At 36.2% G+C, this 12408-nt stretch overlaps 1 protein-coding gene across 1 annotated transcript in view; it reads right to left on the reverse strand.

The window, feature by feature from the left end:
- Positions 1–4063: 4063 nt before the first annotated feature.
- Positions 4064–12408, reverse strand: part of FBXO38 (F-box protein 38) — a 36630-nt gene continuing 28285 nt past the window's right edge. The window contains exons 19-22 of the mRNA XM_070937371.1: positions 8977–9122; positions 8036–8139; positions 7281–7394; positions 4064–6032 (exon numbers count right to left, since the gene is read on the reverse strand). Of these exons, the coding sequence (XP_070793472.1) occupies positions 5854–6032; positions 7281–7394; positions 8036–8139; positions 8977–9122 (543 nt within the window). The 3' untranslated portion in view covers positions 4064–5853. The remainder of the gene's footprint in view (positions 6033–7280; positions 7395–8035; positions 8140–8976; positions 9123–12408) is intronic.

The following is a 12408-nucleotide window of genomic DNA, read 5'->3' on the forward strand; positions in this document are numbered from 1 at the left end:
AGCTTAGTTTCAGGTTTGGGAAACTACAGGTTATCCGTAATTTACAATAGTTCAATTAGTAACCGTTAAAAGTTACAAGGGCACTAAAAAAAGTCAATGGGAAACCAGATTCACTTATCAACTGTATTACTAATTTAACTACAGTGATTCACTTAAGAAATGTGGCAATTAAAGTCATAAAATGGAGCCAAACTCACTTAATGAATTTCTCACTTAGCAACATAAATTTTGAGCTCAATTGTGATTGTACATTGAGGACTACCTGTATCACAACGACAGGCACTCCTCCCTTAATGACTAGTTAACAACATTCAAAGTTATGATGGACTCAGAAGGGATACTTTATGGCCTGTAAAACACTGTTTTTTTTATATACTGGATTCACTTAATAACCACAATGACTTGCTTTATGCCTATTGTAAACAAGATTGTAAAATTGCATCATATCACATGGTGGACTTATGACTCAAATTCTGAGCCAATTGTGGTTGTAAATTGAGGAGTACCTGTATGTAAATACCACTACCTCTCCCAGATCTTCCCAACTGAGAAATTAGCCTCAACTTTGGTTGAAAATCATAATTTACACTTAGAAATTGTATCCCCCACCCCCCCGGAAATAGAAAAAAATTCAAGCTGCTAATCACTGTAAAGTGTGATATGGGGAAATGATACAAGGGCATGTATACACATATGCACACATTTTATTTTTGATCAAAGACCAGTTATCAATTTTACACTACACGTAATCAGGAAGACAATAAAAAAAGAGAGAAAATGAAATTCTCAAACAATTAAAACAGTGAGATTCTGATTTCCTTTAACAATAATCCCCAAATAGGCAAAAGCTTGAAGACTTTTCCTTAGATCTATATCATGAAACATTTATTGATTTTATGTACGCTAAGAGCGTATGCACCAAGACAAATTCCTTGTGTGTCCACTCATACTTGGCCAATAAAAAAAATCTATTCTATTTTCACAGTCCCAAGTCTGAGTAATGGGTAGATCTCAAGCATCAGAAAAGAAGTTTTTAAGAAAGAGTGGAAAACAACTGCAAACCCTAGAATAAAAAGACTCTTAGCAGGCCACAGAAAACATCTTGAAGCTGTTATTTCTTCCAAAGGAAGTGCTTGCTATAAAGCACTGATTGAAAAGGTGTTCAAACCTCTATAACTGCCACAATTCACTTTTTTAAAAAAAATTCAGAGGTATAAGAAAAACTATACATCAAAAGTAACTTTGTACCATGTAGATATTTTGTTAGATTTTGTTTGCTAAAGAATTTACTGAAACATATAATTTGGCTAGAGCTCCCTAAACCTTTGCATGCAATTATTGTTTTCGGAAAATAATGGGTTATCAAACCACAGAATGCAGCCAAGTTGTTTCCGTGACTATTTGGGCTAGTTTTGTGTATTGATCAATTAGGCCTTCCGCTTTTTCTTTTTCACCAAGGTTTATAACATTATTGCATTTGAAATAGAATGAAACAGTCTTGGCACCACATTTAGCCCAATGTTTATATGCAAGGTCTTCTTCTATGGTCATAAAATATGTTGATGAAGAAGTGATGGTTATAGAACAAATTTTTATCTGGTAAGAAAGATAAAGTACAGAATGTGGAACCACAAATGGAAGGCTGGAGAATGATTTCAAAAAGGATGCTTTTCTGGATACAAACAAAAAGCTGACTGAGCAAATTAAAGGAAAAATACAAATGAAAAACCATGACAATGGCCTGAAAAACATTTTCTTATTAGACCTATAAAAGGGGCTTGTTTTGGTGAAGATGATGTAACTTGTGTGGATGGCTAAATTAACTTGACTAGAGAAAAAACAAAATATACACTTATGGTTGATTGAAGCCCTTTATAGACCACCTTGCAAAAAATGGCACAAAATGCATTTGTGTGTGTGTGTGTACAAAATATGTGGAGTGGGATAAATAATTGAAATAAAATCCTACAATAGTATTCAATTGGATTAAAAATTAAAATTGTTGGAAGTAAAAGGTAGGAATATAAGATTGGTTTATGTGATCAAGGTTAAATTTTTTTTTCAATGTTCTGCTAACCCTTTATGGCCGTTTCCAGGATTGAAAAGTGGTTGCTTTATGGACTTTCTTATAGATAAAAGATGGGATATGGGATGTTTAATCTTATAGTGGGTGAGATGTTATTAAATTTGTTTATACTTGTGAAGAAGATTGGAAGACACATCTTTATATATTTTTTTAATTTATGTTCTTTCCTTTTCAGCTTCTTCTCTTTCTCTACGTTTAGGCTGTATTAATTTTTATTGTTGTAATTAAAAACCCCTAAGCCTCCCTGTTTAAGAATGATCATATTTAATCCTCCCATTAATTTTCTTGGATCAATAAAATGGAAGAAATATTAAAGCATCATGTGAAGAGTGATTACTGTTGAAGCAAATATGAAGAGTTTCAGCATTTGGACAAAGTGTCAATACGAAAACCACCAGCAATAACAACCGCAGAATCAAAATACAGCGATGTCTGATCCTATACATGATCCGTAATGTTTCTCAGCTTTCATTTGTTTTTCTTGTAATTGTTGAGGGATACAAATCATTTTCAAAGTTTAACAATATCAAAATTATTAATAATCTCAAAATCCAAAGATCATTGCTTTTACAGTATATCCAATTGTATTCCAGGAAATCAGGATCTGTTGATCTTCATATTGCTTCAAGACTTTCCTCTGCTCTACTGAACTGAATGAGCCGTAAGCTGGTTTCATTTTTTAAACATTTTTCTTTTGTCCCAATTCATTTGCAAAGTTCATCTTGATATGTTTTGTTGGCTATTGTCCAAGTTTTTCTAGGCTACTAATAGTCTTCTGCGACTGATTTATCAACTGTTCTCTATTCCTGTCCATTAAATGGGTGATATCATTTGGAGTGGTTTGCCCTAACAAGCTTCCTCTTACAGGTAGTACATGGAATTATACAAATATTTACTTTCTAATATTATATCTGCTCCATCTGTTCCTTCAGGTTCCTTGCTTGAGAGTTGGCAAAGCAACATTTTAACTGGGAGAGATTGTGTATAGAATCATCAAGGAACAACTGTCAACCTACAAAGACTTTCAGCTTTGGTAATAAACTAAAAAAGTTGTTTAACACATCTGTTCCTGAAAATCTTAATAGAGGCAATTTTTAAAACATTTGGCGCTCCAAATGCCACATTACCTGATTCTGTATACTTTTATAGTTCTCTTTCTTGGTAAACATTTGAGCATTTAAAATAAAATTGTACTACATCACTTGCCCTTAGAAATGTCCCCATCTTTTTCAAATTAAGTTTCACAGTGTAAAAGCTGGCTTAAGGAAAAGACACAACTACTTTTCAAACAGCCTTACCTTCCTTGGTTGACATTACATTTGACATGAAGTGCAAGCATGAGGTATCCTTTGTATTGGAATTGCAGAGACTTTGACAACTTTATCACGCATATCATATGTGTATCCATTTTTCTGTTGTAGTGCAATTTAGTGGAGCAGTTTGGTATCTTAAATTGCAACTAAGCATCATTCATTTCATAATGTGGTTATAACAAATTTTACATGTTCTTTTAAGATATCCTACATTTTTATTGGGTGTCCAGAAGTTCTTTAGAGCCTAAAATGTTTCTCTATTTGCTTACTCCAGTTCTGGTCTTATTTATTTCAAACAAATACAGCTGAGGAGGAGGAAGAAAAAAATCAGTTAACAAGTGTACCAGTAGAACTTTCGAGGAACATCTGAACATTTGAAGGTTGAGGAGTTCTGATAAGCAAAAGACTTCATAAGTGACAATTATCCTTTTCAAAAATAAATATTATTTTAAAAAATCTGTGGTTGGCTGGGCTTGAGGACATTTCCTCCATCCTATTACTAAAACCAATGTATTAACACAAGGGATGAACACTTGCTAATGGAATAATAGAATGATAAATATATCAACCACAAACTTAGGTCCGAGAGGCTTGCAAAGGAAATACCGATGATTTTCTAGTTTGAAATGGTTACTTCAGTCTTTCAAAGGTTACCATTGAAAAGTTAAACTTCAATGCTCTTTTAATTGCTTTATAAAAAGCAAAATAGAAGTCAAATGACATCAGTATACGTATACGCTCGTGTGCAAACACTAACACTCACATCGAACACAACTCAACCACAGAGAAATATACATACAAATTCCTATTGTTTATACAATTAAAAAAATACAAATAAAATGAGGCCAACTTTATCACGGGGCTTAGTTCTGTACTAATATAGAACGTAAATCCTTGACTATGCTTTTTATTCTTGCTTTTCATACCCCTCTTCTCAGTGGCACTAATGAATGCAAAAAGTATAATTATTGCTTCAGACCAGCATGAAAAAGCAGAGAGATAAGCTCTCTAGAGACATACATAATAGAAAAACACGATTGGACACCAATCACCATACATTTCCACTTGCTGAGCAGGAAACCTATTCATATCTAACTGCTATTAAGCAATGGGTGTTTTATTTGAACCTTGATTATTTAACTTTCAGTGTCAATATATTATTCCAGACAACTGGTAATCTTGTTTTTGAAATGCCTAATTATGCAACTAATTTAGCTATCTCAAGGCCATCCAGAGAAGAAAGGAGTATGTTGTCATTTTCAGAGTTCACAACACAGCAAATAAACAATGGAACTGAAATGCAATTCTTCTTTTTGACTGTTCTTATAATAGAAATAAACGTCGCATCCTTTAACATAATAAGAACAAATTCAACAAAATGTTTATCTACTTATTATATAGTAAAATACTATAAATTTCTGATGAATTAAGTATCATGACAAGACAATAACTATTGGCAATATTATTTGGTTTAGCTCACTTCTATGATACTAGTTATAAGCATACAAGTTATTACACAAGATATTATTTTTGAGACTTTTCAGTCCCTGTCAGATGTTGAAAAGAATTATGATACCAAACGGACTCATGGAACATGTTTTGGGTAAATCCAATCAAGATGTTGTAAAAAGTAGCATCACAGAATTCAGGCAAAAGTAACAGGAGCAGCCATACATAGAAAACTATGCAAGTGGATTAGTTTGTTTTTTTTAAAAAAAGAATGTACTTGCATCTTTCCTGAAAGTAATACGTACTGAAGAAGAAAACTGCAACAGAGGAAATTCATTTATTAGTTTATTGCTTTTTATTTGCCTTGAATCCTCTATCCCACTTGTGCTTTCATTTGAACACTCAGGCTGATTTTATTAGCTTTCTGCAAATCATTTGCATGGCTGCTCTTTCCACTTCTGCCATTTGTCAGTGGTTTAAGGTCTTCCAATTTCACTTCCCCTTGAAAAACGCACAAGACTCAAAAGGCTGTTCAACAGATTTACTCAGAATGGACTCTTAGATGCGTAAGGTGGGTGAGAGCGGGGAAGGCACAGATTAAAAGACTCTTGTGGCTCCTGAACACAGCATATATAGGGTTTTGCTTCTGGCAAACCAACAAAAAAATACTATGAATTATATGAGCTAAGAAATTCAAATGTTTTGCCTTGCCGTAATTAATTGCCTTCATTAAAATAAAATTTGAATTAAATCTCATAATATAAACATATGAAATAAAGTCAACTTCATGAGGATTTTTTTTTTTTATGTAGGGTCCTCAACATTCACTGCAACTTCTCCTGATACATTTACTATCGTTCCAATAGATGTTGGGGTAATCGTGAACCACACAAATTCGAAGATTTCTCAGTGCACTACAGCAGTGGGTGAAATCCATCTGGTTTCTGTGCTAGCAATGCCAGTCAAAACACAGGAAGGCCCGAGAGAGCTTGCACCTGGATGCATTCAGATGTAATCGTCCTCTACTGGCTCTCCATTAACATCACAATAATGGATGAAGATAGCAACTACCCTCTGGAATACCCCTTTCTTCATCTGACGGAGTTCAGAGATCTCTTCACCTATCGTTTCCATGCAAATATCTGCTGACAGTTGTCCTTTTCTCCGGGGAGCGTAAATAGTAGCTAATTTTAGATGCAAAGAAAAAGAGAATGGAATCAAATACAATTGTCACTGGAATGACAATTTAAAACAAATCCATAATAAATGCTACATCAGGCATAAACATTTGTATTTAACAATCTATCATACAAAAATAGCTTCCCATTGAAAAATTAATAACAGTATGATTTGAATTATTATGAGATATATATTCTTTCAAAGCCCAGCTTGATTAGACCTTTTCCTTTCTTGTTGGGCTTCAATGCCACTTGAAGCCAATGTCATATAAAATATTTTCATATATGCCTCTATAGAATTTGAAAAGATACAAATACAGTCTAGATAGCCTTCCTATACGTTAGTACTCTAAATTTCTTTCTCAATTAACCATGGAGGAAAAAATCCATAATTGACATATTGCTATGAAAAAAAATTGCTAGGAAAAAAAATTAGAAATACTGTAACTGATTTAGAAAGTTAAAAGAAAAAGCTAGGATATTATGCAGAATTCAAAAACTAATCTGTGTTCTTTATCCCAAATTAACTATCTTCATATTCTGGACTTCATATTGCACCAGCTATAGACCAGTGATGGCGAACCTTTTTCTCGTGGCGTGCCAGAAGTGTGTATGTGCGCGCGCAACAGCTCGTGTGCGTGTCAGCACCCATAATGCAATGCGAACCCTCCCACATGCACATGCGCACATGACCCCCCATGCATGAACCCCACATTGCGCATGCGCGCCCTGCACATGCACTTCGGGCACCCCTCTGTCCCGTTTTGGGCCTGGAAAGTCGTTATTTTGAGGGCAGTCCGGGGCTTCCCTGTCTCCCCGCCCGATAAGACTTCTGGCATACCCCAGGCCTCCGGAGGGAAGCCCCGGCCTGCTGCTCCTGCCACCGCCAACCCCTTGCCCCCAGCAAGAGCGTACTGCCCCAGGAGGACTGGAGGAGAGCGCAGGTCCTCACTCATGGAGATCCACTGGTGGGGAAATGGTCGCGGAAAACCAAGTTTACAATCATCTATTGTGGATATGGATGCTTTAGAGTTCGAAATAGAGGGACTCCATAGCCTAAGTGAACACTTCAAACTGGGTTACTGCTATGAAAGTATTTAAACAATTACATAAATACATCAATAAGAAGTACACAGATAAAGATATTCCCTGTAACACTGTAAATATATTACACTTTTGTTTAAAATGAAATTACATTACTGTGTAATGCTTCAGTTTCCCTGGTAAACACAGGGCACTCAAATGTTTACTTACTCTTTTCATCATCTTCAAAATCATATCTTGCATAGCCATTAGGATCAGCTGTCCTCAGGGACCTCAACCATGGGAAATCTGTTATCATCGAATAGGGAGCTCCATCCACAACACCTACAGCAGAACAGCCAGAAAATAGGTCTCTGAACTTCTTTTTTCAATTGAAATAAGCTTGTCTTGCCTACAACTGTCTTAGACCTTTGATGAAGCAGCATTCATAAAATAATACAGACATTTGGTTATCTGCAAGATATACACAATAGGATGAGGAGATATACTAGTTGCACCTATTTTGTGTATCTGACTACACATTTATAGGTGAAACATTGCCTACATATATCTTCTATGCCTTTACATTATGTGTTGTTATGGCACACATGTCACTTTTAACACAGAGAAGTCTGCCACTGGGAGGAAATTGCTCCTCTCCTGTGCTGTCATTTTGCCTTGCTGAACTGTACTGAACTAAGGAAATCAAAACGTTTGTAATACCATATGCATATTATCCATATCAACTGAATTTTTTCTTCCTGCATACATTTCACATTTTCATCATGAAAAATAAATTATTTTTAAATATAATTTATATTTGAATATTTAAATATATATACAATTTAGATTTTAAATGTAATTTATAATTTTTTAAAAAGTCTAAAGCTGGAATGAGCTAGTTTTTGTTGTCTAACATATAGGCTATAATTTGAGAATCTTTTCTTAAGAAATTTTCATAACTGCTTTCAAGTTCTCTGTAATACCTTCTAGAGTGTAAATATCTCTCCCCCAGGGATATCTTGTAAATTTTTTTAGATCGTCTTCTGTTCGTGTGGCTTCAGGAAAGAATTCATATTTAATAAGCTCTCTGAAGGACCAAATGAAGAAAACATATGCAAATAAATGAGATATTTACCAAAAACAACTTAAGATGTTGAAATTACAAACAGGACTTTCCCAAACTGATACTCAATAGATGTATCTAACTCATGATTCCCAGCCTCCCTCATTTGTTAGCAGTTGTTGGTCTTCAACTCATTTTATCTACTTATTCAATTTAGATCATTACTTAAGTAAATATTCAAGGTAATTGCAGAACATATAAGGAAATCAATTTGTGGACTACTGTTAGATGCAATAAAGTAACAAGTACAGCTGTGCTAGAGTGTGATTTAACCTTACTCCATGTGTAAAATATAAGATGAAAGAATTATTAATATATCTACCTATTCATTCACAAACACACACAAACTACATGTATGCATGAATGTATGTATCTACTGGCTCTTCACCCAGGGCTTTGGCAAGGAAGTGTGAGATCCCTCATTTGATCAGGCAGGGCACATTTTATATTTAACTTTTATGTTTTATTGATTTGATTGTAATTTCTTTGATGGTTGTAATCATTGGAACTTGGGAAGCATACAAGTTTAAATAATAATAATACTACCAGTACTTTTCTTTCTAAAACTCCAAAAGAACAGAATTTTTCAAAAGATGTCTGACTTTAAAGACTGCCATTAATATTTCAGGCTTTTTTTACCTGAGCCAAATCATACCAACTGTTTTATTTGAAAAAATCAATGCCATCATTCTGAAGCTGGAAGTTGTCTGTCCCATTCAATTCTGAGGAATGCATGTGCTCACAAACAGAAACACAAACAAAAATGTTTGGCGATCAAGAGCATATGGTTAGCTGACTTACTGATTGATATTTGCTATTGTGTCCATCCAGCTGCGAATCCGGACTTTATTGCGAACATTTGGAGGATTACTGAATTCATGAATGACACAGATATGATACGGATAAGGACCACTAAATATTTTTTGCTCAAGAGTCAGCGTGTCAACCTGTAAAATGGGGAACAACATGCTTATAACAACAGAAAATAGCAAAATACATTTCTGCAAACAGATAATTTCAGTAATTTTCACCATAAGAATACTTTTGAAGATTTCTGAATCTATTTTACTAAACATGGCATAATTTAAATGTTCCTGTTGTATGAGCAATAGATTTATGTGTCGTTACCCCCCAAAAACTCCTTCTTGGATTACTGCCTTGTCATGGCGAAGAAGCTTGCATAGCTCAATGAAGCTATGAGCTATGCCGTGCAGGGCCACCAAGATGGACAGGTCATAGCAGAGAGTTCTGACAAAATGTGATCCACTGGAGAAGGAAATGGCAACCCGCTCCAGTATCTTTGCCATGAAAACCCCATGGACAGTACCAAAAGGAAAAAAGATATATTGCTGGGGAAGAGCAGAGGGCTAGTACTAGTAGCGCCAGAAAGAGTGAAGCGACTGGGCCAAAGCCAAAAGGACGCTCAGCTGTGGATTCCTCTGGTGGTGAAAGGAAAGTCTGATGTGATAAAGTTCTATTCTCAATAGGAACCTGGAATGTAAGATCCATGAATCAAGGCAAGTTGGACATGTCAAACAAGAGATGACAAGACTGAACATCAACATCTTAGGAATCAGCGAACTAAAATGGGACACGAATGGGTGAATTTAAGTCAGATGACCATCAGGTATCCTACTGCAGGCAAGAATCCCTCAGAAGAAATGGAGTAGCCGTCATAGTCAATAAAAGAATAGGAAAAGCAATACTGGGATATAATCCCCAAAATGACAGAATGATCTCAGTTCGAATCCAAGGCAAACCATTCAATATCACAGTAGTCCAAGTCTATGTCCCAACCACTGGTGCTGAAGAGAATGAAATTGACCGGTTCTATGAAGCCCTACAGCACCTTATAGAATTAACACCAAAAAATGATGTCCTTATCATCATGGGGGATTGGAATGCTAAAGTAGGAAGCCAAAAGATAACCAGAATAACAGGCAAGTTTGGCCTTGGAGTACAAAATGAAGCAGGGCACAGGCTGATAGAATTTTGTCAAGAGAATATGATGGTCATAGCAAACACTCTTTTCCAACAACCCAAGAGACAACTCTACTCATGGACATCACCAGACGGTCAACACAGAAATCAGATTGACTATGTACTCTGCAGCTAAAAATGGAGAAACTCTATACAGTCAGTAAAAACAGGACCAGGAGCTGTGGTTCAGATCATAAGCTTCTCGTTGCAAAATTTAGGCTTAAATTAAAAAAACTAGGGGAAAGCACTAGGCCACTCAGGTATGAACTAAATCATATCCCTGATGAATACAGTAGAGGTGACAAATAGATTTAAGGAATTAGATCTGATAGACAGAGTGCCTGAAGAACTATGGATGGAGGTTCACAACATTGTACAAGAGGTAGCAACTAAAACCATCCCAAAGAAAAAGAAACGCAAGAAAGCAAAATGGCTGTCTGAGGAAGTTTTGCAAATAGCTGAGGAAAGAAGGGAAGCGAAAGGCAAGGGAGAAAGAGAAAAATACATCCAATTGAATGCAGAATTCCAGAGAATAGCTAGAAGAGATAAGAATGCCTTCTTAAATGAACAGTGCAAAGAAATAGAAGAAAACAATAGAATAGGGAGGACCAGAGATCTCTTCAAGAAAATTGGAGATACGAAGGGAATGTTTCGTGCAAAGATCTCTTCAAGAAAATTGGAGATATGAAGGGAATGTTTCGTGCAAAGATGGGCATGATAAAGGACCAAAATCACAAGGACCTAACAGAGGCAGAAGAGATTAAGAAGAGGTGGCAAAATTACACAGAAGTATACAAGAACGAACTTAACATCCCTGATAACCAAGATGGGGTGGTCACTGACCTCAAACCAGACATCCTAGAACAGTGGTTCTCAACCTGTCGGTCGGGACCCCTTTGGGGGTCGAATGACCCTTTCACAGGGGTCGCCTAAGACCATAGGAAAACACATATTTTCAATGGTCTTAGGAATAATTTTATTGTTGGGGGTCACTACGACATGAGGAACTGTATTAAAGGGTCACAACATTAGGAAGGTTGAGAGCCACTGTCCTAGAATGTGAAGTCAAATGGGCCTTAGGAAATCTGAGCAACAACAAAGCTAGTGGAGGTGACGGTATTCCAGCTGAGCTATTCAAAATCTTAAAAGATGATGCAGTAAAAATGCTACGCTCAATTTGCCAGCAAATTTGGAAAACTCAACAGTGGCCACAGGATTGGAAAAGGTCAGTTTACATTACAATTCCAAAGAAAGGCAATGTCAAAGAATGTTCAAACTATCGCACCATTGCACTCATGCTAGTAAAGTTATGCTCAAAATCCTACAAGCTAGGCTCCAGCAGTATGTGGATTGAGAACTACCAGAAGTACAGGCAGGATTTCGAAGAGGCAGAGAAACTAGAGATCAAATTGCCAACATACGCTGGATCAAGGAGAAAGCTAGGGAGTTCCAGAAAAACATCTACTTATGCTTCATTGACTATGCTAAAGCCTTTGATTGTGTGGATCACAACAAATTGTGGCAAGTTCTTAAAGAGATGGGAGTACCAGACCATCTTATTTGTCCCTTGAGAAACCTATATTCGGGTCAAGAAGCAACAGTGAGAACTGGACCCGGAACCACTGATTGGTTCAAAATTGGGAAAGGAGTCCGGCAAGGCTGTATACTGTGGCCCTGCTTATTTAACTTAAATGCAGAGCACATCATGAGAAAGGAGGGGCTAGATGAATCAAAAGTTGGAATTAAGATTGCTGGGAGAAATATCAACAACCTCAGATATGCAGATGATACCACTCTAATGGCAGAAAGTGAAGAGGAACTAAAGAGCCTCTTGATGTGGGTGAAGAAGGAGAGTGCAAAAGTCATCCAGCCCTCTCAATTCCTGGCAAATTGATGGGGCAGAAATGGAGTTAGTGACAGATTTTATTTTCCTGGGCTCCAAGATCACTGCAGATTGGGACTGCAGCCAAGAAATTAAAAGACGCTTGCTCCTGGGGAGGAAAGCTATGGTAATAATAATAATAATAATAATAATAATAATAATTTTATTTCTATACCGCCCTTCTCCCGAAGGACTCAGGGCGGTGTACAGCCAATTTAAAAACACAAGACACAACAATAATTAAAAATTAAAATAATTAAATAAATTTGGCTGATTTAAAACCCCAAAAATTTAAAATACCCCAATTTAAAATTATTAAGTCGATAGCCCGGCCTGGCGGAACAACAGGGTCTTCAATGCGCAACGAAACA

Source organism: Pituophis catenifer, unplaced genomic scaffold, assembly GCF_029215685.1.
Source record: "Pituophis catenifer annectens isolate HBS135680 unplaced genomic scaffold, rPitCat1.0.hap2 SCAF_2, whole genome shotgun sequence".
NCBI classification, from domain to species: domain Eukaryota; kingdom Metazoa; phylum Chordata; class Lepidosauria; order Squamata; family Colubridae; genus Pituophis; species Pituophis catenifer.